The sequence below is a fragment of the Dasypus novemcinctus genome, chromosome 18, assembly GCF_030445035.2.
Source record: "Dasypus novemcinctus isolate mDasNov1 chromosome 18, mDasNov1.1.hap2, whole genome shotgun sequence".
Taxonomy (NCBI): Eukaryota; Metazoa; Chordata; class Mammalia; order Cingulata; family Dasypodidae; genus Dasypus; species Dasypus novemcinctus.
In genome coordinates this window covers 18,648,203-18,668,590 of record NC_080690.1, presented here as the reverse complement: position 1 = coordinate 18,668,590, position 20,388 = coordinate 18,648,203, and the positions used below count along the sequence as shown (strand labels likewise).

The following is a 20,388-nucleotide window of genomic DNA, read 5'->3' as shown; positions in this document are numbered from 1 at the left end:
ATCAATAGAATATCAGTAAGCCCACTCTAATCCATACTCTATTCCTCCATCCTGTGGACCTTAGAATGGTTGTGTCCACTCCACATCTATGTCAAGAGGGGGCCTAGATTCCACATGGATGCTGGATGCAATTCTCCTGCTTTCAGCTATATGCACTCTTGGCTTCCTGGTATGGTGGTTGACCTTCTTCAACTCCATGTTAGCTGAATCCGTAAGTCCAATAAACCAGAGTGTAGGAGTTTCAAGTCTGTTGAGTCTCAGGGCCTGGCTATCACAAGGTCGGTCCAGAGATTCAGGTCCCCTGGGTATACACTAAACCCCAGCACCAACTACAGATCCGTTAAAAGTAACAGGAGAGGCTTGTGGATAGAGATCACATCTGAGTCCAGCTCCATCACACAGAAAAACAAACTCCAAAGTAGAGCCAACTCACATGGCACTGAACTCCATCTGACATGACCATAGAACCTGTGGGTCTCTGTACCCCTCAAAAGAACCAATACCTGGGGTTGTATCTACTTTAGCTGTCTCTGGGACTCTGCTGAGGTGTGCATAAGGACAACCCCTCTGATAACCTCCCAGCTCTTTTTGGAGACTCATAGGCATATAAACTCATTTGTCCTTTCCATTTCCCCCTTTTATTCAGGTCAAAAAGCATTTTTAACTCCTGGTATTATATGTAGACTGAGATATTCAGCTGGTCCGATTTGACCCTTTTATTCAAGGTTATTTTCTAGTTACATCATCAGCTGGTACTTGGTAGTAATCCCTCAGCACCAGGTAGGTTCATCCCCAGGAGTCATGTCCCATGCTGGGGGGAAGGCAACACATTTACATGCTGAGTTTGGCTTCGAGACTGGCCACATTTGAGCAACACAGAGGCTCTCAGGAGGTAACTCTTAGGCATCCTGCAGCTCTAGGCCTTGTTCTTATTTCAGGTGCACAGGCTTACAAGCATAGTCATTAGTATCAAGGGCTCATTGTTGGACCTTCCTTCTTTTTTGGTCTTTGCTGTTGCACTTGGGGGATTGTTGCTGTTCCTTTAGGGACTGTGATAGAGCTCCCCTGGCTAGGAACTCAGCACTCCCTCCGTTGTTGTTTTTCATTGTAACCACGATAAAAATATCCAAACATTTTTATGTACCCTGGATATATGCCCCGGAGAACTCCCTGCCAACCATGCGTGCCTGTCAGTAGCATCCAACACCAGTATTCCTCCTCTGCCATTGGTGAACCTCTTTTTAAAAAAGCCAACAGGGTGGGGAAATGGCCTGCAGGAGCCCCAGGCCAACTCCCTGCCCTGCAGCTAAGAGTCCTTGGCAGGGTAGGCTGGTCTGTCAGAGAGCTTGGAGGGGTGAGCAGATGGAGGGGGAGGCCTCGGTGTGCCTTACCCGTTCTGTGTCCCGTAGACCCAGTACTGCTGGGAGTACTGGAGGGGGTGCTTAGACCTGGAGAGCAGGCAGGCAGCGGTCAGCTTGCCTGCTCTCCACGCAGAGGACGTCCTTTTCATTGAAGGTCTGGGGCGCTGTAAGCCACTGGAGCTCACTGTCCATTGAAAAAGAAATGACATCTTCTCCTGAGAAGCTGGGAAAATATTATATTCTATGATTGATTGAGTATTCCAGCCATGGAGCCACTTCCTTCTCCCCATCCTCCCCCACCCTGCCCCTTCACACACACATACCTATCCCTCGCCCCTTTACAGTTTTCATGACTGTAGTTTAATCCCTAGATGTTATACTCACTGAGGTTGATGCAGGTGCCAGGCCCTTCCTCGTGATTTTGCATTTTCCTCGATTAAGCAATACCCTGCCAAGAGGTAGAAAATGGAATGAACAAACTTTACCAGCAAGTGGAAAGAAAGATTATTCAGATGATTGCTCACGAAGGACTTCTGGGTAGAATCGGGACTTCCCTGTTCTTTGTGCATTTGTGAGAACACGTAGTCACCTTTATCAGGATGCTCAGTTTTAGGCGCAAGGGAACAGTTTGCATTTGTGGTAAGCAAAACCACCTTAACCGAAGGGGAAATTTGTGGGACTAGGATATTGTCACCCACAAAACCTAATCGCTCCAAGCTACCTCTCAGGCATCTTCCAGCCAGGTTGTCAGGGCAGGAGAGAGATCATGGGGGAGAGTGTAAACTGTAATGTGGACCATTGACCATGTGGTGCAGCAGTGCTCAGAGATGTATTCACCAAGTGCAATGAATGTCCCATGATGATGGAGGAGGTTGTGGTTATGGGAAGAGTGGGGTGAGGGGTTGGGGGGGTATATGGGGACCTCATTTTTTTAATGTAACATTAAAAATAAATTAATTTTTTAAAAAATCATGGGATAAATGTTTTAAAAAGTGAGAGTTGAGGAAATGTTGCCAAGCAGTTTATTGGCTCTGGATCTGGGTGTCACTGAACAGTTAGGCTGTGGCTGAGCACATGTGGACAGCTGTGTGGGAGCTGTGGTCCCTATTGAGAGAGATGCTGCTTGCCAAAGTGTCACGGAGAGCGAATGACATAGTTAGCTTCACCACCACTCACCTCTTCCTCCCTGGCTTAGGGGAGCCTGGACAAGAAGCATGGAACTGGGAACAGCACGGTGGTCTCATCATCAGTATCGCAGCCCGCATCCTCTGTGAGTTGTCCATTGTAGCAGGATTTAAACGCAGTGGATTTCATTCCAAACAAGTAGGCTAGGCCTTAGCAGTCATCGTTTAAATTGTGGAATTTGACCTGCATTTGCAAAATAGAAACTCCCATATTCTGTAGAATATTTACAGCTCTTAGAGGTTTGCTGTTGCTGACAAAATACTGAGAGGACTGATTGCACTCCTACCCTCGTTTTCCAGTTGTGCCAACCAAGGGTCAGAGAGGAGAGCCAACTGGCCCAGGTGTACAGTATCCTGGTTTCTGTAGTTAGCATCTTTTGAGGAGGCAGAGTCCGGAACATACGTGAAACAAGAGGATGAGACAAACTCATCGAGTCCCTCCTCTCCTGACCGCAGACAGCAGCAGATGCCACTTGTTGCCACCACCTTCACGTCCTCCCTGCTGGTCAGAGCGTGCTGGGCCCCTCCTGCCCATGACGGTGGTCGTCCCTGGTTAATTAGGTTGAAAATGGAGAAAGGGAGAGCTTTAACCCTATCTCAAAGTAAGCAGATTGGTTATTTTGTTTTTCAAAGAAGAGGTCCTATGTACAATTAAAACTTGTTTCTGGTAAACCTCATTCCAGGAAAGATGAGCTTTTAACAAAAGGCTTTTGACAGCTGCAGGCTATTTCATTTTTTTAATGCCGAATGAAAAATCAATACATTTTTCTGGGTTATACATATTCAGAACAGGCCTGATATTTCCATTATAATGGAAAGTGGGTGTCTGTGCACATCTCTCGCCTGTCAGAGCTGCACCACCGCATTTTCCAAGCCACTGCTAAATATTTCAAACCTGATTTGATTGTGGTTCATGACAGCTAATGTTTCTCAGCTCTTGAGCCTGCCGACAGACAAATGCACTTTATTTCACCCCCACCCTCAAACATTATTCCTGTCCCCCTCCCCCAAAGAAAAAGGAGAACAATTGCATTCTTCGGGGATCACAGATTGGTATATTATTTAAGTAACATGATCATGTGAGAGCCTTGGGTACAAACACCCTGATTCTTAGGAGAATTTCCAAATTTCTATCGCATTGAGGCACTATCAGGGCTTTGTCAGGTTTGGGGGAGGTTTGAATTAATCCACATTATCCTGTTAAGAGGAAGGAACAGAGGGACTCGTCTTGATCATTGATTGACTCCCCTTTCCTTCACCTGTAAAGGATTTGTAAGGTACATCCAGTGGACATGTCACTAGGCTCCTGGTGAACGATTCTGGAACTTTTTCTCGGGTAACATGTTCGGGATTGTACGTGACGGTGCCGAATGCCGATTTCATGACGTTGGCACCTCTATTTTGGGCTTCCGCCTGGTGCTCCTTCCACAAACCACTTTCTAAGATGTTCGTTACAAATTCCCACCGAGTTGCCAGTTGGCACAAGGGCCTCCTTTGGGAGCAGACTTCACCACCCCTTGGGGAATCCTAGGGTCACCTTGACTAAGAGGCTGAGTATAAGGTGTGTTATGAGAACAGTTTGCGTTTGTGATAAGCAAGACCACCTTGACTGTAGGGAAATTTTCTGGGACTGTGGTATTGTCACCCAGAAACATGCTGCCCCGGGAGCCTTCCCCTTTTGGAATACACTTACCTGCTAGAGTTCTTACACCCCAGGCTCTGCCTGTAACCGGGAGAGAAATGAATGACACGAGCAGGCTGGGTTTGGCCTGAGTGCTAATAAACGCTGTCTGGGAGAAGCAGTTGTAAAACGGAGGTGGTGATGGAAATAGATTTTTTCAGGGCCTTCACTCACAGCTCCCCTTGGAAGTTGAAGGCAGAAGGGACACGAGGAAGACCTCGCAGTTGTTAAAGATTCGCTTCTGTCTCCCTAGCCCTTTACCATGAAAATGCATCCAGGCAGGCGGGGGGCCGCAGTTTGAGGACCACTGTGGCATGTAACCATCAAAGCAGGCCTTGGAGGGCCTTTAGCAGACTTTAAAAACAGATCTCTCTGGGCCTGCTAGCTCCTGCCAAAAAAACAGAGCAGGGCGGGGGCGGCGCCGTGGCCTCCGCTCCCGGTCCTGGCCACACCTTGGAGAAAGCATCGCTGGTATGCTCGGTGTTAGGAAACGCCACGAGGAGAAGCTGGTTTTGATTTGTCTCTTTCAGCCTTGAAAATGGCGTGTTGGCTGTCGTGCTTCTTGGTGAGCAAAGCCTCCGCCAAGTAAAAGACAGGATTTTCCAGATAAAACCCGAGTGTTGGTCCGAGGCTTCGCTGTCTCCCACCATCTACCGGGAGCTGATATTATAGAAAAAGAACTCTGTGGCTTCTGTAAGGACCTCGGCCAGTTGCCACCGACTTCATGGGGGAAAACGCGATCTGTGATCTGTGAAAAAACGCCCCTCTGCTCCCTGCTCTATCAGCACGCGGGTATCAAATACACATTCCTGGAGGGAGCGGCGGCCACATAGTCCGTCCCGGGAGCTCGGGGGGTGGACTCGGCTCCCCCCTTTCGGAGCTGGACACTGGCGGCCCCTTGCCGTCCTGGTCTCCACGGCGTCCCCTCCCCCTGGGTGCCCCAAGGTCTGGATCTTGGTGGCTTCATGCTCTCAGGACCCGTGAAACGCACCTTTCGTGCAGAGCTTCATGGGCTCGAGCTGCCCAGACGGACATGCAGTTTGCATCCCTGTTTTTTAATCATTTCTCCACCGTTATTGGTATTCAGAACTCACAGTTTTCCGGTTACTGTCAGCCCGGGCTTTCATCCATTTTAAAGAGCTATTTTTCCTCTTGTTGATGATGATGGTATAAAGACAGATGGTGTAACTGCTTATGAATGTCCTATTTTATTTCCCCAGAACCAGACAGTTCACTCGAAGACGTATATTATTTCCACATGCTCAGGTTAGGCGGCCCAGACGGCGGTGTCTGCCTCCTGCAGCCAGCTGCCCTTCCCTGGCCTCGCCATGCGGAGGGCGACACCTGTAGGTCCCAGGCGGAGCTGCAAGGAAGCGCTGCTGCTGGCTGTTAGCTGGGAGTGAGGACTGACTGTCTAGTAGAGGAAGCTGGCTGGCCCAAGAGTTTCCTCATCATTTCTTCTTCCTCCACGGGGACAGCAGCCATTTAGCAAATGGGTCACAAATGATTTTATACTCAGGAACTCAAAAAGAAGACGACTTGACTTGTAAACCTTAAAAAAAATAAATTCTCACAGTCACCTCTTCTGCCGTTGAAACCCAGCTGCCCTCACTCCTCTGCTTGTAGTAGGTCCAGAGGGGAGAAAGCAAAGGTCCAGGTGGGTTCCTGGAAGGAGGCCCAGGGATAATCACGTAGCACGGTGCCATTTCCTTGCTCGTGGTGTAAGCGGTGGGCTCACTCTTTATGCTGTCTGTCTTCTGAATAGATTTGTTTGGAAAAGCTCGAAGAATTGGGGTCAGTGCCATAATGACCATGGCTTTTTAACTCTCTGCTAGGACTGCCACGGGCCACATAACGCAGGAGAGAGGCCTCGGCTCTGGCCTCCCAGTGGGTAAATCCCTTCCCTTCTCTGGAGAGCGGGATCTCCAGGAAGCTCATCATGAAATCAGGGCGTTCTTAATTTGTAGGTGTCAGACTTTCTCCATCCAAGGTGATAATGTGTATGTGTCCTGGGGAGGAGGGCCGTTGAGCTCTCCCTTTGCATGATTCAACTTGATTAATGTGTCAATGTAGCAGATATTTTGTATCTCAGCATGTATTGGGGCAAGTGAGTATATTTTAATACTGATCTACTGAAAGCTGGTAGCACCATTCAACAATAAATTACAGTTTTGAACAATTTCATCAAAAGCCTAAATATGTGCATGGAACATCCTGCCTGGACCTAACTAAGAAGGTAATCATCACACTGTATAAGTTGTTACTTATTTGCTAACACCATATATAAACGTTTCCTGTTAAATGTTTGTAATGTTGTCATGGGGCCGCGTACCTGACTGCCTTCAAACCATGGTTACCTGGTTTTTCTTTGTTTGAAGTAAGGGTGGGTGAGAAGACTCGATGTTAATTTTACTATACAACATGACAGAAATGAGACATAGAAAGTGGAAACATAGTTGGAGATGAAAATAAGCAGCTTCTTATTTCACCATTGATCCCCATGACTGCCTCATAAACCTCCTATTGGTGGTAATATGAAAGAATGTTTCCTGACCCCAACTTCAGTTTTCTGGTCAAGTCCCTTTCAGAAACAGGTAGGAAAATCTGACTCCAAATAGAAACTTTCTTCCTAGAGCATTTTATAAATCTGGTCATGATGGATCAGTTTACTTTGCTCTTCTTTTTACTTCCTTTGTGAGACGAGGCTATTTTCTGGAGGGTTGGAAGGCATGACTCCATGAAATCATTGAAAAGTAGAGTTGGGGTTGGACAGCCGTACAGTGGCATTGCACAGAGTCCTGAATCCAGGGTTGGGTTCTAGCCTGGGCCCTAACACCTGCTGCAGAGTGGGTGTTGTCTGTTGCCGGCCTTAGATGTTGGATGTTGGATATAGGCACCCCAGCTCTTATACCTCTGTACCTGGAGAGGTGTGTTCTTCAAAGTCTCCTAATAAGCTCATCATTAATCCACAGGGGTTTGCCTGTTTAATCCTGTAACTCATTCTTACTGAATGCATGCTTTGGATAATGATCCCAAGGTCCAGGGGAGCAAGAGAGCAGCATCTTACTTCCTTTTCCCAAGCATCTAGAGTATCTTAGCTTCTTCTTACCCAATTGGGCAAGCAGCATTTCACTTTATGGTTAACCTTGTGTTGGAAATGACCATTCTCCTGCCTTCACTACAGACCGTGTGGTTAGCTTTAAGCCAGTGGGGAGTAAAAAATGGAATGACTTCAAAAGGAAAGCATATGATTCTGTTACAAATTGATATCCCTTTCTCTGTAAATCAGCCTTCACACCACTGATGTCCTGGCATGCCCACAGGATACTGCTTGGTTTACAGAACCCTTTGCATTGATGGAATTGTGTCACTGAGATTCTGTGACGCCCCAGAATGTGAAGGACCACAAAAAACTCCCGCCATAGTCTGGCATGTGCCTAGGTGCTGAGAGGCCTAGAAGGAGTCGTTCTTTATTGAGTCTGGTCAGTTTGATGCTGGAATGCTCTGGAGTTAGAACAAGGCAAGAAGGAAACATGTGACTACTTTTCTACATTTTCAAGTATAAATGACTTGCATGCAACTTCAGAGATTTGGATGGAGTTATTGTTTTATCAGGATTAGTTTTTCAATTGGAAAAACCCATTAGGCATTCAGTGTCCATCCGAAAGTATACCAAATGGTCCAACTGCTAGAGCAAGTCACTACCTCCTATCAGCAAGTCTGCTTACCCAGACCTTTGTGTAGCCTTAGTGCAAGTAGCCTTTCAGGGGCCACTGGGAAGAGAAGAGGGGCAGAGCCCTTGGTGTCTATTTTGTGGTTAGTGCTCCTTTGGAGGAAGAGCCAAGAGTCCTTCGTCTTCTATTTTTAATCTTTGACATTTTTGTTTATCTTCTATTTCAGAAGAAGCCATTGAAGATGTTGAAGGAACCAGCGAAACAACTGCTGATCCAGAGGAGCTTGCTAAAGACCAAGAGAGTGGAGGCGAGAAAGACCAGAGCAAGTGGACAGGTAGTGGGGGGGGGGTGGATCTCCCACCTGCGCGCCAGCATTGCAGCATTGTGGTGGGAAGGAGGCTGCCAGGCCAGGAGCAGACGGATCCTTAATCTGCCCAGAAGACCTAGTTGACACCGTGTGGATGGGAGAGAGAGATTTTGTTTTGCTTTTTTGAGTGGTCACCTTCCTTCTTTCTCCTTCTATTATGTGATATTGAAGAACTTTTCCGTTTTTCAAATGGCCAGAAAGCCGCCTAGTTTGAGCACCCCAGCATCAGCCTCTGCGCCAGGAGCTCCCACGTTCTTGATGTCACTTTTCTTCAGTACCTCCTCAGTGCTGTCACTTTGCCCCATACGTTGTCCTTTCTCTGGGAAAGGGCCCCACCAGCCCCTAAGCCCAGTGGAGGGCTTTGGCATGTGGCGCTTGTTCAGGGTGTCTCCCTGATTCTTTGCCTCAGGGTTTTCTAAGGAAGTCAGAAATGAAGGGGCAGGCCTTTGTCCTGCATGTTAGGGTGCCCCGCAGCCCCCCCCCCTCCGTTTCCCCCACCCCAGGACAAACACCCACGCGCTGACAGCCACCCAGAGGGGCGGCAGGCGGCGCAGCTAGGCAAGACGATGTCTTACCCAAAGCAGAAGAAACTGAAGAAGCCAAGAAAGGAAGTGCTATTTCTGGAAAAGCTGGTGTCGAGAGAAGGGGAGCAGCCATCTCTCAAGCTGATAGGATTTCTGTATCGAGGGACTAAGAAGAAAAGCGTAGGTTTTTGGTTTTTTTGAGGAGGAGCAAAATAGTTGCTGAGAAGACTTCACCAGGACAGATCAGCCTCCCAGATACCACCACAGCAATGAGAGCAAATGACAGGTCAAGCCTGGAAAATTATTTTCTTTGGTCAACCTAATTCTTACTACCTTCCATTATTAATATTGTAATGCTTGGATTTTTTTTTAAATATTTACCTTCTGGAGTCCGTATTGGTTGGACTTTTGTTACATTTCCAGGCATGACTGTTCTTAAATCATGTCCAGTATTGGCCTTCTCTATTTAAACAAGACACAGAATCTTGGAGAGAGGCCAGAGTACAGCAATGAAAATGACTGAAGGCTGAGAAATATTGCCTCTGAGAAGAGGCTGGAGAAATTGGAGCTATTCACCCTAGAAAAGAGAAATTAGAGAGGCCGCGTATGGAAGGCTCCAGCATAGCGTGGGCAGTGTGCCTCTGATCAGTGTTTCCTGGGAGAAGGAGACAGGGTAGCTCTGCAGCTGAACAGATGGACGGACGCACCCGACAGATTTTCCCATCATTCCCCTTTGAACTGGGCTCTGTGGTGTCCAGAGACTTGTACTCGAGATAAGACTGAGCCCCCTAGGAAGATTTTTAAGGCAGAGTCAAGGGACAGGGGATGGATTTCCATGTCCAGAGCCTCTGAGTGGGGTAGGGGCGTGTTACTTTGCTTAAACAGGGTCTTTTTTTTTACTGAAATATTAGGGTGAGACAGAGCAGAGAGACCTAATCAAATATCTGTCCTGGGGAGGCAAGCAGGAGAAGAGGATTTCACAAGCACAGTTTGAAGGCAGCTGTCCTTTGTTTACACAGTTTGGGTGCCTGGTTTCTAATCTTGGCTCTGCTACTGTCTTGCTGTGTGATCTCGCTCAAGTTACCTTAACGTTTCGGTGCCTCAGTCTCCTTGTGTGAGATGTGGATTAAAAACAGTGTCTGCTTTCCCTAGAATTGTTGGGAGGATCATGTGAATATGGGAAATTTATAACAATTCCTGGGAGACAATAAATTTTACATAAGAAGGTTTTTTGCTTTCGAATTGTTGGGTTTTTTTGGTCTTGTTTATTTTTTAATAGTTATAAGATGCGGAAAGCTAGTAGTAGTTTTTCTTTGGGGCCTCCCATTTGAAGGTAAAATTTTTGCCAGGCCGCATATGGCTTCTGGGAATTTTGCAAAGACAAGAGGGAAGAGTATATAAGGATGCAGTGGGACTGTGGAGGTGGCATTGGGTGCGTATGTGTCCCGTATTCTGTGTGCTATGAGTACTATGAAAACCTCAATGGCAAGTAGCTACCATTTAAAGCTCCTGCTGTGTGTCAGGCCCTGTGCTGAGCACTTTATCTGTACTTTTCCTAATCCTGACATTCAGTTTAGGGCAGGCTTTGTTGAGGGCAGTGCAGTTAAATCCCACTCGAAGTGTTTGTAGTCCAGCAGAAGTGTGTCTGCATAGGGCTAGTGGATGTGCTAGGCGATCAGGAGACATAAGCTGAACTACTGAAAATGAGGATATAAAAATGAATTTTCTTATTCCTTAAACTCCACTTTCTCGTTCATTCATCCGAGCACCAGACCATAACCTTTACCTCCAAAAGAGAGGGAAAAAGAGAGGAGAATGAATAACTCTGGGGTGCATCCTGCCAGGTGTACAGTATTAAAGAGCGAAGGGTGAGGGTAGGGAGTGGGTTATATGGGAACCTCTTATGTTTTTTAATGTAACGTTCTTTGTGATTTATTAACTTTAATTAAAAAAAAATAAGATGTTGGAAAACCTCAAAAAAAAAAGGAAAATTCTTTCCTAGTCCTGCAAAAGATCCTCTTTTGACCCAAAGCATAATTTTGCCTGTATCATCTGAGTGTGTAATGACAGGCTTTTTTAAGGTGCTTGGGTTGATTTGATTCTCAGAATCAATAACAGGTACCTATAACTTCTTCTGAGCTTTCTTTTGGATCCTTAGTATTTTATAAAAATATCTGCATTTGTTCCATTTACTCCCTAAATTGAGCTATTCCTATATCTGATTAATGTGATGGGGAGGGGAGTGCTTCCTCCTGGCAAATAAATAAATAGTGATTTCACAATTTGTAATGTTGATTAGCGGCTGCTCGTGATGCAGATTAATAATATTTCAAATGGTCCTGGATAATTGGCATTTTCTCAGCTATTGATTATGTAGTTTTGGGGTTGGGTAGGAATGGATAATATTTATTTGTACATTGGAGAGGGATCCCTGATTTCCATTTTGGGCTTTTTTTGTTTTTTTCTTTTTTGGTAACCCTCTTTGGGCTTCTTTTATTTCGGTGTCATGTCTTTTACCTTGAGTGTCAGCAAGATAAGCAAGATAGTGATTTGAAACACGGCAGCATCAATTCCATGGTCAAATGCCTGAGTCACTAGCACGTTCAGGGCAGCAGGCAAACAAACTGATCACAAGTTCAGTGAGATTGGAGACATAACGTTTAGGGAATGTAACATTCTACTAGGGATTTCAAGAATGCCCCTCATCACAAGTATGCTATTCCTATAGGACAGTGCTGTCCAGGGGAATTTTCAGGGCCAATACAAACTTTCTGCATCTGTGCTGTCCCACACAGCAGCATCTAGCTGCGTGTGGCTACTGAGCACTTGAACTGTGGCTAGTAACCCTGAAGAACTGAATTTTTCATTTTATTTAATCGTAATAAATTTAAATAGCCACATGGGGCTAGTTTCTACCATATGGGACAGTGCAGCTATAGACACTCAAAACAGAATAAACCAACACTGAAAGAATGTATCATGTTCTTAGAAAGGGTGCATTAAGCCCTAGCCCCATGCCAGGCACCATTCTAAGTGTTTTGCATCTGTCCTTCCCAGCAGGCGTACCATGAATGGCTTATAGTTACACAGCACTGCTCCCCAGAGCCTTTGGATTGCCAGGTGCGGCTGAGGGCAGTTGATGCCAGGGTCGGTCACAGCATCATCAGTTTATCCCAATTTGCCATCATTTTCTGTGCGTGCCATGATATGGAAAAGAGTTGGAAAGCACTGCTTTTGTACCCATTGTCTCATTTGATTCTCACTGCTACTCTATGAAGCAGGTACACTAAGTTACACCTGATCACACATTTTGCAGATCAGGAAACTGAATGCTAGAGAGCTCAAGCAGCTTGCAAAAAGTTACACAGACAGGTTGGCATATTGCATGCTGGCTCTACCACTTAACTCTTTGGCAGATCTCAAGCTCTTACCAGTATGTGATATCGCCTCTCCAAGGATGGAGTTTTTCAATCTACTCATCTGATCTAAGTTCATCACATTATTAGGGTGAGAACTAGCATTCTCCTAGAGTTGTACAGTGATAACAGTAATACAACAGAGCCACCCCTCTGTTCAAAATGAGCGAGTTTGTGAGCCATGATTCTGCCTGGTAAAAGGCTAGCATCATGCACAGTCCATAGGCAGGGTGGTGAATTATTAAGAACTCTCTAGATCTGGAATCAGGAAGCACACCATCTAGTGAATGACCTTGGCAGAGGGGCCTTGGCCTCTTGGAGCATCAGGTGCCTCATCTATAAAACGTGGGCAAGTTACCACCACCAGCCCCAGCCATCTGAGAGTCCATGGTATTGAGTGGTGACTCATGTGCAAGCTCTTGGTAAGCATCGTGGGGTCACATCTACTCAAGGCAGGCATTGAGACACTTTGTGGGCCACCGGGGGTCCAGAAATGTTCTTTGAAGCCAAGCCTCTTCCCTAATACACAGCCATTTCCACTGTCCAACTTTGTGATTTTTCTCTTTTGAAATGTGAAAATGACTCCTTCCTTGTTCCCTTTTAGCAGAGAGTATTTGAATCTTGGTGTTCTAGATCAAAGAGACCCCAATCGCAGCAACTGAACTGTGATTAATGTGGTAATTATCCATCAATCATGAATTGCTATAAATTAAGTGATACGCAATTAATGTGATGCTTTATCATCAATAATTAGGGGGGAAAATGAACTCTTGAAAAAATCGTAGCAAGATGGCTACGTACCTCTTGGTTTCCAGCCATGGAGCACCAAGCCGCGACTGGTTAAGGTGATTGGAGACAAGCAGACCAGGGGGTATTGGTGCAGTTTTTAAAAACAGAACATGGAAATAGCCCAGATTAAAATGACACCATGATAATGCTTCAGAAATCCCTAACTGATGTGCATGTTTATATTTTTGATGCGCATGTTTATATTTTATATTTTGAGTTAGAATTGCAGTTTGAGTGCTTTTTCTAGAGGAATGCCTGAAGGGATTTTATTTTATTAATTTTTTGAAATCCATGATGCTCACCTAACACAGAGCAATTAGTGCAGTAGAGCGTCCCTGATTGGAATCTATGGAAGATTGCTATTCAAGGGGGTATTAATGGGCTGGCAAGGTCTGGGCGACTGTTGGAGGAGAGTATGTTTATGGAATATGATGCTGGCAGGCATGATTTCAATCGGATTTGACATGTTTAACATAAACGTATAGTGTACAGCTCTTGCTGCGTATGAGTAATTCCTACAGACCCACTGCCTTTCTAATTACTGAGGTTGAAAAAAAGCAGGTCAGGCACATCTTGGTGGAAATCTATTACTAGCCCTCCCCCCATTCTCCCTGCTGTTTACAGCTGTGTATAAATGGGGACACCACTGTATGGGAAACTTAGCATCTGAAATTAAATCTGTGACAGAGAATGAAAGGGCCGGAAAAAATACTAAAAAAAAAAAAAAAAGGACTCCATAAAGACAAAGAAGCATGTGCTGAGAAGGAAGCATTATGTGTTGGCAAAAATACTGCTGTGCTAGGAAGCGGAAGCCCTGGGTTCTAGGCTCAGTTCTGCCACCAGGATTAGCTGGGTATCATTAGGTCTCTGGGCCTCAGGTTCCAACTCTGCAGAACAGCAGGTTGGGCTTACTAGGTTCTTGCAGTACTGGAGTTCCATAAAAATGTAACTGGAGGAAGGAAAGTTGCAGAAGGTAGAATCTTGGAGGATATTAGTTAGAGATTTCCCTCATCTGTGGCTGGTGGAGACAGCCTGAGTCAGGAGCCTGGATAAAGAGCTCAGTGTGATTTTGCCCATGCCCAGCATAAGTCCCTCAGGTTTTCTCCACAGAGGGTGGGACAGTGTCAAGCCCACCTTCCTTGGCAGCACGACAGGGCACCTCATGCTGTCACTTTGGTCCTGTGTTATTGGGACCGATTGCATTTTGACATCAGAGTCCAGGGTGGTGACGTTAATGGAGGGGAGGGGGTCCCTGCAGTCTCTGAGTGGCCTTCCCTATCCCAGCCCTTTTGTTAGCTGGAAACCAGGCCCTTCACCACACCGCTGCCAGTCCTTTCAGCCCAGCTCTGTGTCCTAGCACTGGGTTCCATTTCTCCACCTCACCCAGAAGCTAAATTTGTCATTGCAGTAGCGTGTAGGTGAGGGGATGTGGGAGCCTGGCTCATGCAGCCCTTTTGTGATTCACAGACCTGCCAACAGGCACCACTGGGGGCTTTACTTTTTCACACACAGATGGAAACTGTGCAGCTGTATCAGCTTTTCCACAGTCTTCTTGTTCCCTTCCCACCTCACCCTCCCCACCCATCCCCTTTTTCTTTCCAGGCCAATTTCAGTGTAACTTGGCTGCTTAAAATCTCTGCGGACAGAATTTCATCTCATAATTGAAAACAAACCATTTGAACTATTATTACGTTGGGAAGCAAAAGTATAAATATAGGGAGTGGGGAGTACTTGAATTAACTGAAAGGACTCCGCCTTGAAAATATATACTGTAAGCCACAAGAGAGTAGGGACATTAATGGAGCAAATACTTTTTGTGCTGACATCGAATGCAGACATACAAAAAGTAAGGGACTCACTTTCTAGAAGGAGAGTCATGTTTAATCATGTAACTGTGGTATAGTGTAATGAGAATTATCCTCAATGTATAGGGAAAGGGCAGTGAAAATGTGCAGTAAGAAGCAGATAGTTTTTCATCACTGTAGAAATATTTTTATTTTTCATATTATTATTCTTTGAAAGGGGCCATGTTAATCTTCCTCGCTTTGTTCCAGTTTTAGCTTTTGTGCTGATGGGGATGTACCTCTGATGTCAGAATCACAATCATGATAAAAATATACCATGTTGTCTTTCTCATGGGGACATCAGAGAACTTGTGTTAGGCTCTCACATTCTTCTTTGTTCCAATGTTATCTTTATTCTGCAGGCAAGAGAACTAAGACACGCAGATTGGGAACTTGGGTATCAGAGTTGTGTTCAAACCCAATTTGCCTTCTGGGTCTGGGATATAATTCTCCAGATTATAAAGTTGAAGAGCACATAACACAGTAGTTTTCTCTTATTTGTGAAGATTTGGAGGGAAAGGACTTGAAAATCCCAGCACCTAGCTGTTCAATACCTGCTCGAACGTTTCCTAGACTAGCAAGACCGTAAACCTTCCAGGTCTAAGTTACTCTGCTTTCCGCTTTGAAGATTCCAACCTGTGGGTTAGTAGAGCTGTCCCATGTTACTATTCAGAAAAGTAAACTTAGGGCCTCTGTGTGTCCTAATAACGTCACTCTGTGGTCATGGGGCCCCACATGGGCCCATGTTACTTCCCCGTGGCACCTCTATAAAAGCTACCATACCAACAAGTGCTTGAGCTCCCACGATTTGCCACGCTGCGTGGCAGGGCTTCACATCCCTTGCCTCTCTAGCCACACAGAAACCCAGAGAGTAAGGCCTGCCATCCCCATTGACATATGAGGAAACGGGAAGCCTACTACACTAGTCAGGTAAGGTGCTTGAGGACACAAGGCGGGACCTGAACGGAGGTGTGGCCAACACTGCCACCGACTGTGTAGCTTGGCCAGAGGAAAACATGTGGAGCTGTTAGTTCCTGGGGAGTCCAGAAAGGTGTCCCAGAGCCACCTGCCCGCCCTTTCACACAACTCACTTACCTTTGGCCTTTTGGGCGCCATGCAAGAGCGGAACCCAGGGACTCGATGGACACTGGAGAAACTGAGGCATATATACACTATGTGGTGTGATGTTTCCCTCAGGCTGAGGTACCACTGACTGTACTATACAAAATACCCAGAGGAGATGTTTCCTGTATTCTTGCCACTTTAAACCTACAGGGGAAAGTGGAGAATATTCCCATTTCCCAGCCTAGCTGGGGCCCAAGAGATGTCTTTCTTTCCTAAGTGCAAATTATCACACTATCGTGACAAACCTGAACTAACTAAAGAAATCCTTGGAGGGCGCGGGGGAAAGCTGATTTGCACGGTTGCTGTGAAGTTACGTTCATCAGCTCCTTGTGTCTGTCACCATGCTGGACACACACCAGGTTTCGTGTGTTTATTTTCACAAGTTCAATTTCACTCTTAAAATTTAGTTAGCATCTCAAGGAGACAGGTTTGGAATGAAGAAGAAAGTGGAAGGCACTGTCATATTCTAGTCTGAGGGGTCTAAGCTCTGTTGGGGCTCAGAGGCCCTCACTAACTAAGTGAATGTTTGAGTCAGTGGGAACTGGACATGCTTCTGTTAATGAACTTGGCCTGGTCCCGGAGAGAGCTATGTTACCCCTTTGTTCTGACCTGTCTCACACCTCTGGGCTTTTTGCCTCTGTCAGTTTGAAGGTCTCTCGGTTTCCTTCCCGCTCTGATTTTCTCCAAATCCATGGCCTCTCACAGAGGGTAGCATGATGAGCGCAGACCTCAACGTGCCCCTGGTCTTGACCACTCAGGCTCTCAGGACACTGTGGGCAAAGCTGTGCACAGCTTTGGGGCTATGTCAGGGGAAGATGGCATGCTTTAGGGCAACTGTCCAGAGCCCAAAGGCAAGCAAACTAACTCGAGTTCTTAAAATCAGGGTCTGGTCCCGGCCCCTTCAGTCCCCAGCTCCTGGCATGAACCAGGCTTGTGGTAGCTGCTCAGTGTGTAGAAGTTATTAAACAGACCTACAGCTGATGTTGGTCTAAACGGGGTGGCAGCTGGCAGCTCTGTTGACTCCGGCTGGTTCATTCACAAACCTGACACAGGGGGAGCAGTGTCTTGCAAATGAATTGGGGGTGGCCTTTGGGAACTCAAATCCCTGTAGTAGTAAGTTAAGCAGCCTTATGCATATTCAAACAAGGAATTAGTACCACAGATTGATGGCCTCTGATGTGGGGCTGAGCACTGTTTTCTCCCCCAAGATGTCAGGCAAGCATCCGCACCCATCAGTCAGCATGGACCCACGATCGCCTCCTGAGGCTGCCAGAGCCCGTCACGGAGGATGCTTCATAGGAAAGCAGAGGCCTGCAGGGCGGCGCGCGTCGGCGCCCTGCATTGCTGACTTGCTCCCACGGAAGTTAGTGTCGGTCTTGGGGCTGAAGCAAAGAAATCTTGGGTTGGTATGGCCTGTGGGTGCCAAGGCAGGGAAGTCAACAACTAAAAAGGTGCTTGCTTTTTCTGCAAGGTAGAAAGAACCCCACAGGTCTACGCCCTCTCTCTCAGGGGTTCTCAAGACTTCCATGAGCTCTGGCATTATTCTGGATTACTTGGTAACGGAACGCAAGGAGGCTATTCCTTCTGAATTTCTAGCTTTTCGAAAAAGTCTCTCCATTTGTTTTAGAGTCAGCAGGGTCCCTCAGGGACAGCCATATTTAATGTTTCATTTTTGGCGTAAGGGGGGAAAAATCTAGCTTTGAGAATCAGGTCTGACTTTCATAACCAAGTTTAGATGCTGAGAGTGTCATCTCAGCGAGTCATTTGAAAGTAGACTGGCAGATACACCCATGCTTGCCAGGTCCTCTCATTTAGTTGTAGCCAGACTGCAAAGTGATACGGCTCCTACCAACTTTGGCTCTGACGGTGGTTCTTAGTTTAGTCCCTGGTCCAGCAGCATCAGCATCACCTGGGAATTTACTGGAATTGCAAAATCTCTGAATCAGATCTACTGGTTCAGAAACGCTGGACAGTGGGGTGTGTGATCTGTATTTAACAAATCTTCCAGAGGAGTCTGATGCCCACTGGAGTTTGAGACCATCAGGGCTGTGATCTCAGTTACATGCATGACGTTTTGAGACTTACTTTTCTTTAACCAGACAGCAAGCCCTGAGCATCTCCTGGGCAAGAGAAGTACCAAGATTTCCTAAAAGGCAGGTGACGTTCTCCTAGGTGCCTGAAGAGCAATAAGCTGTGAGTCTTGGCAGATGTAATCCTGGGTAGCCAAATTGGTGGTGGTGGGTCAGAAAGACAGGGTCACAACAAAGAAGAGTGAAGACCTGGAAATATTTGTCTAAACACGAGCGAAAAACTGATACATGGTGCACCAATTTCTCTGTACTATTCTTGCAACTTCCTATGAACCTATAATTATTTCCAAATAATAACTTTTAAAAAATAATACCTAAGAGCTTCAAGATTTTCAAAGTGCTGGCCTAATCTGTCTAGTTCACACTTGAGTTGGAGGAGGAAAATAATCACCCTTTCCCTGAGTACCAGTTCCATCTACTGGTAGTGTAAGTCAAAGTTTCTTTGAAATCCTTTTTAGAAACAAAAGGACATGTCTGATAAATGGATGAGACCTGTATCTTTTACCCTACCTATTACATAGGAGTAGTTTACTTCTTGAGTAGGTGGTTGTATTTCTCTAAAATGCTTTCTAGAGATGTTCAGGCACAACACAGCCTGCAGTTACAGAGAATGAGACTGCATTTTGGATAGAAAGTTCGTAACCTCACTAGGCTGGGCATTTTGAAACAGATTCTGTGCCTTTTGGGCAAGGAAGGGTGAAGCCCCAACTTCCTTTTGCCCACAGTGTGAAAACCACTGGATGTTCATGTGTGTGCCACTGGTTCACGCACATCCCTCAATTCCTCTCTGAAAGATCCTGTAAGTGCTTGGTTGGAAGGCAGAATGAGACCATGCCTGTTTAAAGACAAAGTTGGCAGCAAATCAGACTTTAAAGGAACTGTTACTCTCTGTATTAGGAGAGGAAGAGAATTTAGCCAGATTTCTGTCCACTTTTCAAGTGCAGTAGCTCCAGAGGAGATGTAAGAAAGCCCAGCCTGTCCTCTGGGGATGGAATTGCAAGCAAATGCCAAGAGGAGCTCCACTCTCAAAAATACTATGAAGACTGCAAGGTCCAGAAGCACAGATTACCTTCAGGAAACACTGCCTCCCTGCTATCTAGAGAGAGGATGAGGTCCATGAGAAGCTGAGGGAGAAGGGCTACAGAGGGAGCACACTGTAACACTCTCTTAATTACTGTTATGAGCGGAATGACTATTTCTGGATCCGGGCAGCTGCTGTGTCTAGAGTGCTGGGGTAGTTATCCCACCTTGAACATGGAACATGTCATTGTGTGAATGCTTCTTTCCCCTCTCCCCCTTACTCAATGGAGATAGATAAAAAGATTGCTGTAAATTTCTGGGGCAGGTGGCAAGCTGGTTTACGGAATGCAAGGCGATGCGAACCTCTGGCTTACGGAAAGTAGCATGAATTAATAATCATTTAATTGGCTCCTCTATTATGTTGCTGGTTTGGGAGATGGAAGTTTAGATGGAGGGGCTGTCAGTGGTGCTTTAGCTGAGAGTCGAGTGGTTGAAAAGTGGGGATGATGACTGCCCTTGGCCTCTCCCCGAGGAGCAAATGTCAGGCCGCGTCCCAAGCCCTCGCTGGGCTGACCTTAGGGCCTCCAAAAGGAAGGGATGGGTACTTGGTGAATACCACCTCCAAGTTCTGCTCCACCATGGAGAGAAGAAATGCGGAAGTGTGAATGCTCCAGGCCTAGCCAGGGTCTCTCCGCAGTGAAACGTGGCTAGGGGGACACTGCCTGTGGCACAGTGCAGGAGCCCCACTGGTGTATTGAGGGATGAGAAGACAAATTTTGGTCATGAAACATAGAAACTAATTGTACCAGTACTTTGGTTTTCTTGGAGGGCAAGTGGATATCCTGGCTAATATTTAAAGGAGGCTGGAAACTGGGTACCTTAAGGTTCCATTCTACTTTGTTTTGGCGTTTTCTTCAGGTGTCTTTCTCACGAAGCGGCAACTCCATGTCTAACCTGGCTTTAGAGTTGTACAAACTGTCACTAGATGAGAAATGTTGGCATTCAATCCACTGGCCATCTATAGTATTAAAGTATAAATCTTAAGTTTTCTGTGGCCAAAATTTCAATGACTTGGATTTGGATTTGTTCGTGAGGACTGGGATTGGGTGAGAGTTCTTACTAGGGAGAACAGTTTTGTCAAGGGGAGGTATAGGGATACTGGATATTAATGTGCTTTTACCATACTTGGCCACTTTACAAACCCCCTAAATTACACCATTCTTCTTGTTCATTGAAGGGTGGTCATTTCTTATGTGACTCTTTGCCAGCCTTGTTTTAATTATTCCACGTGCTTGCAATAATAAATCCGTTTC

At 46.0% G+C, this 20,388-nt stretch overlaps 1 protein-coding gene across 2 annotated transcripts in view; it reads left to right on the top strand.

The window, feature by feature from the left end:
* Positions 1-20,388, top strand: part of ZFHX3 (zinc finger homeobox 3) — a 262,125-nt gene that overhangs the window by 210,292 nt on the left and 31,445 nt on the right. For both annotated transcript variants that reach the window (XR_009181527.2, XM_058279776.1), the window contains exon 5: positions 8,127-8,234. Coding sequence is in view for 1 of the 2 variants with exons in the window: in XM_058279776.1 (XP_058135759.1) it covers positions 8,127-8,234 (108 nt within the window). In the remaining variant the exon portion in view is untranslated. The remainder of the gene's footprint in view (positions 1-8,126; positions 8,235-20,388) is intronic.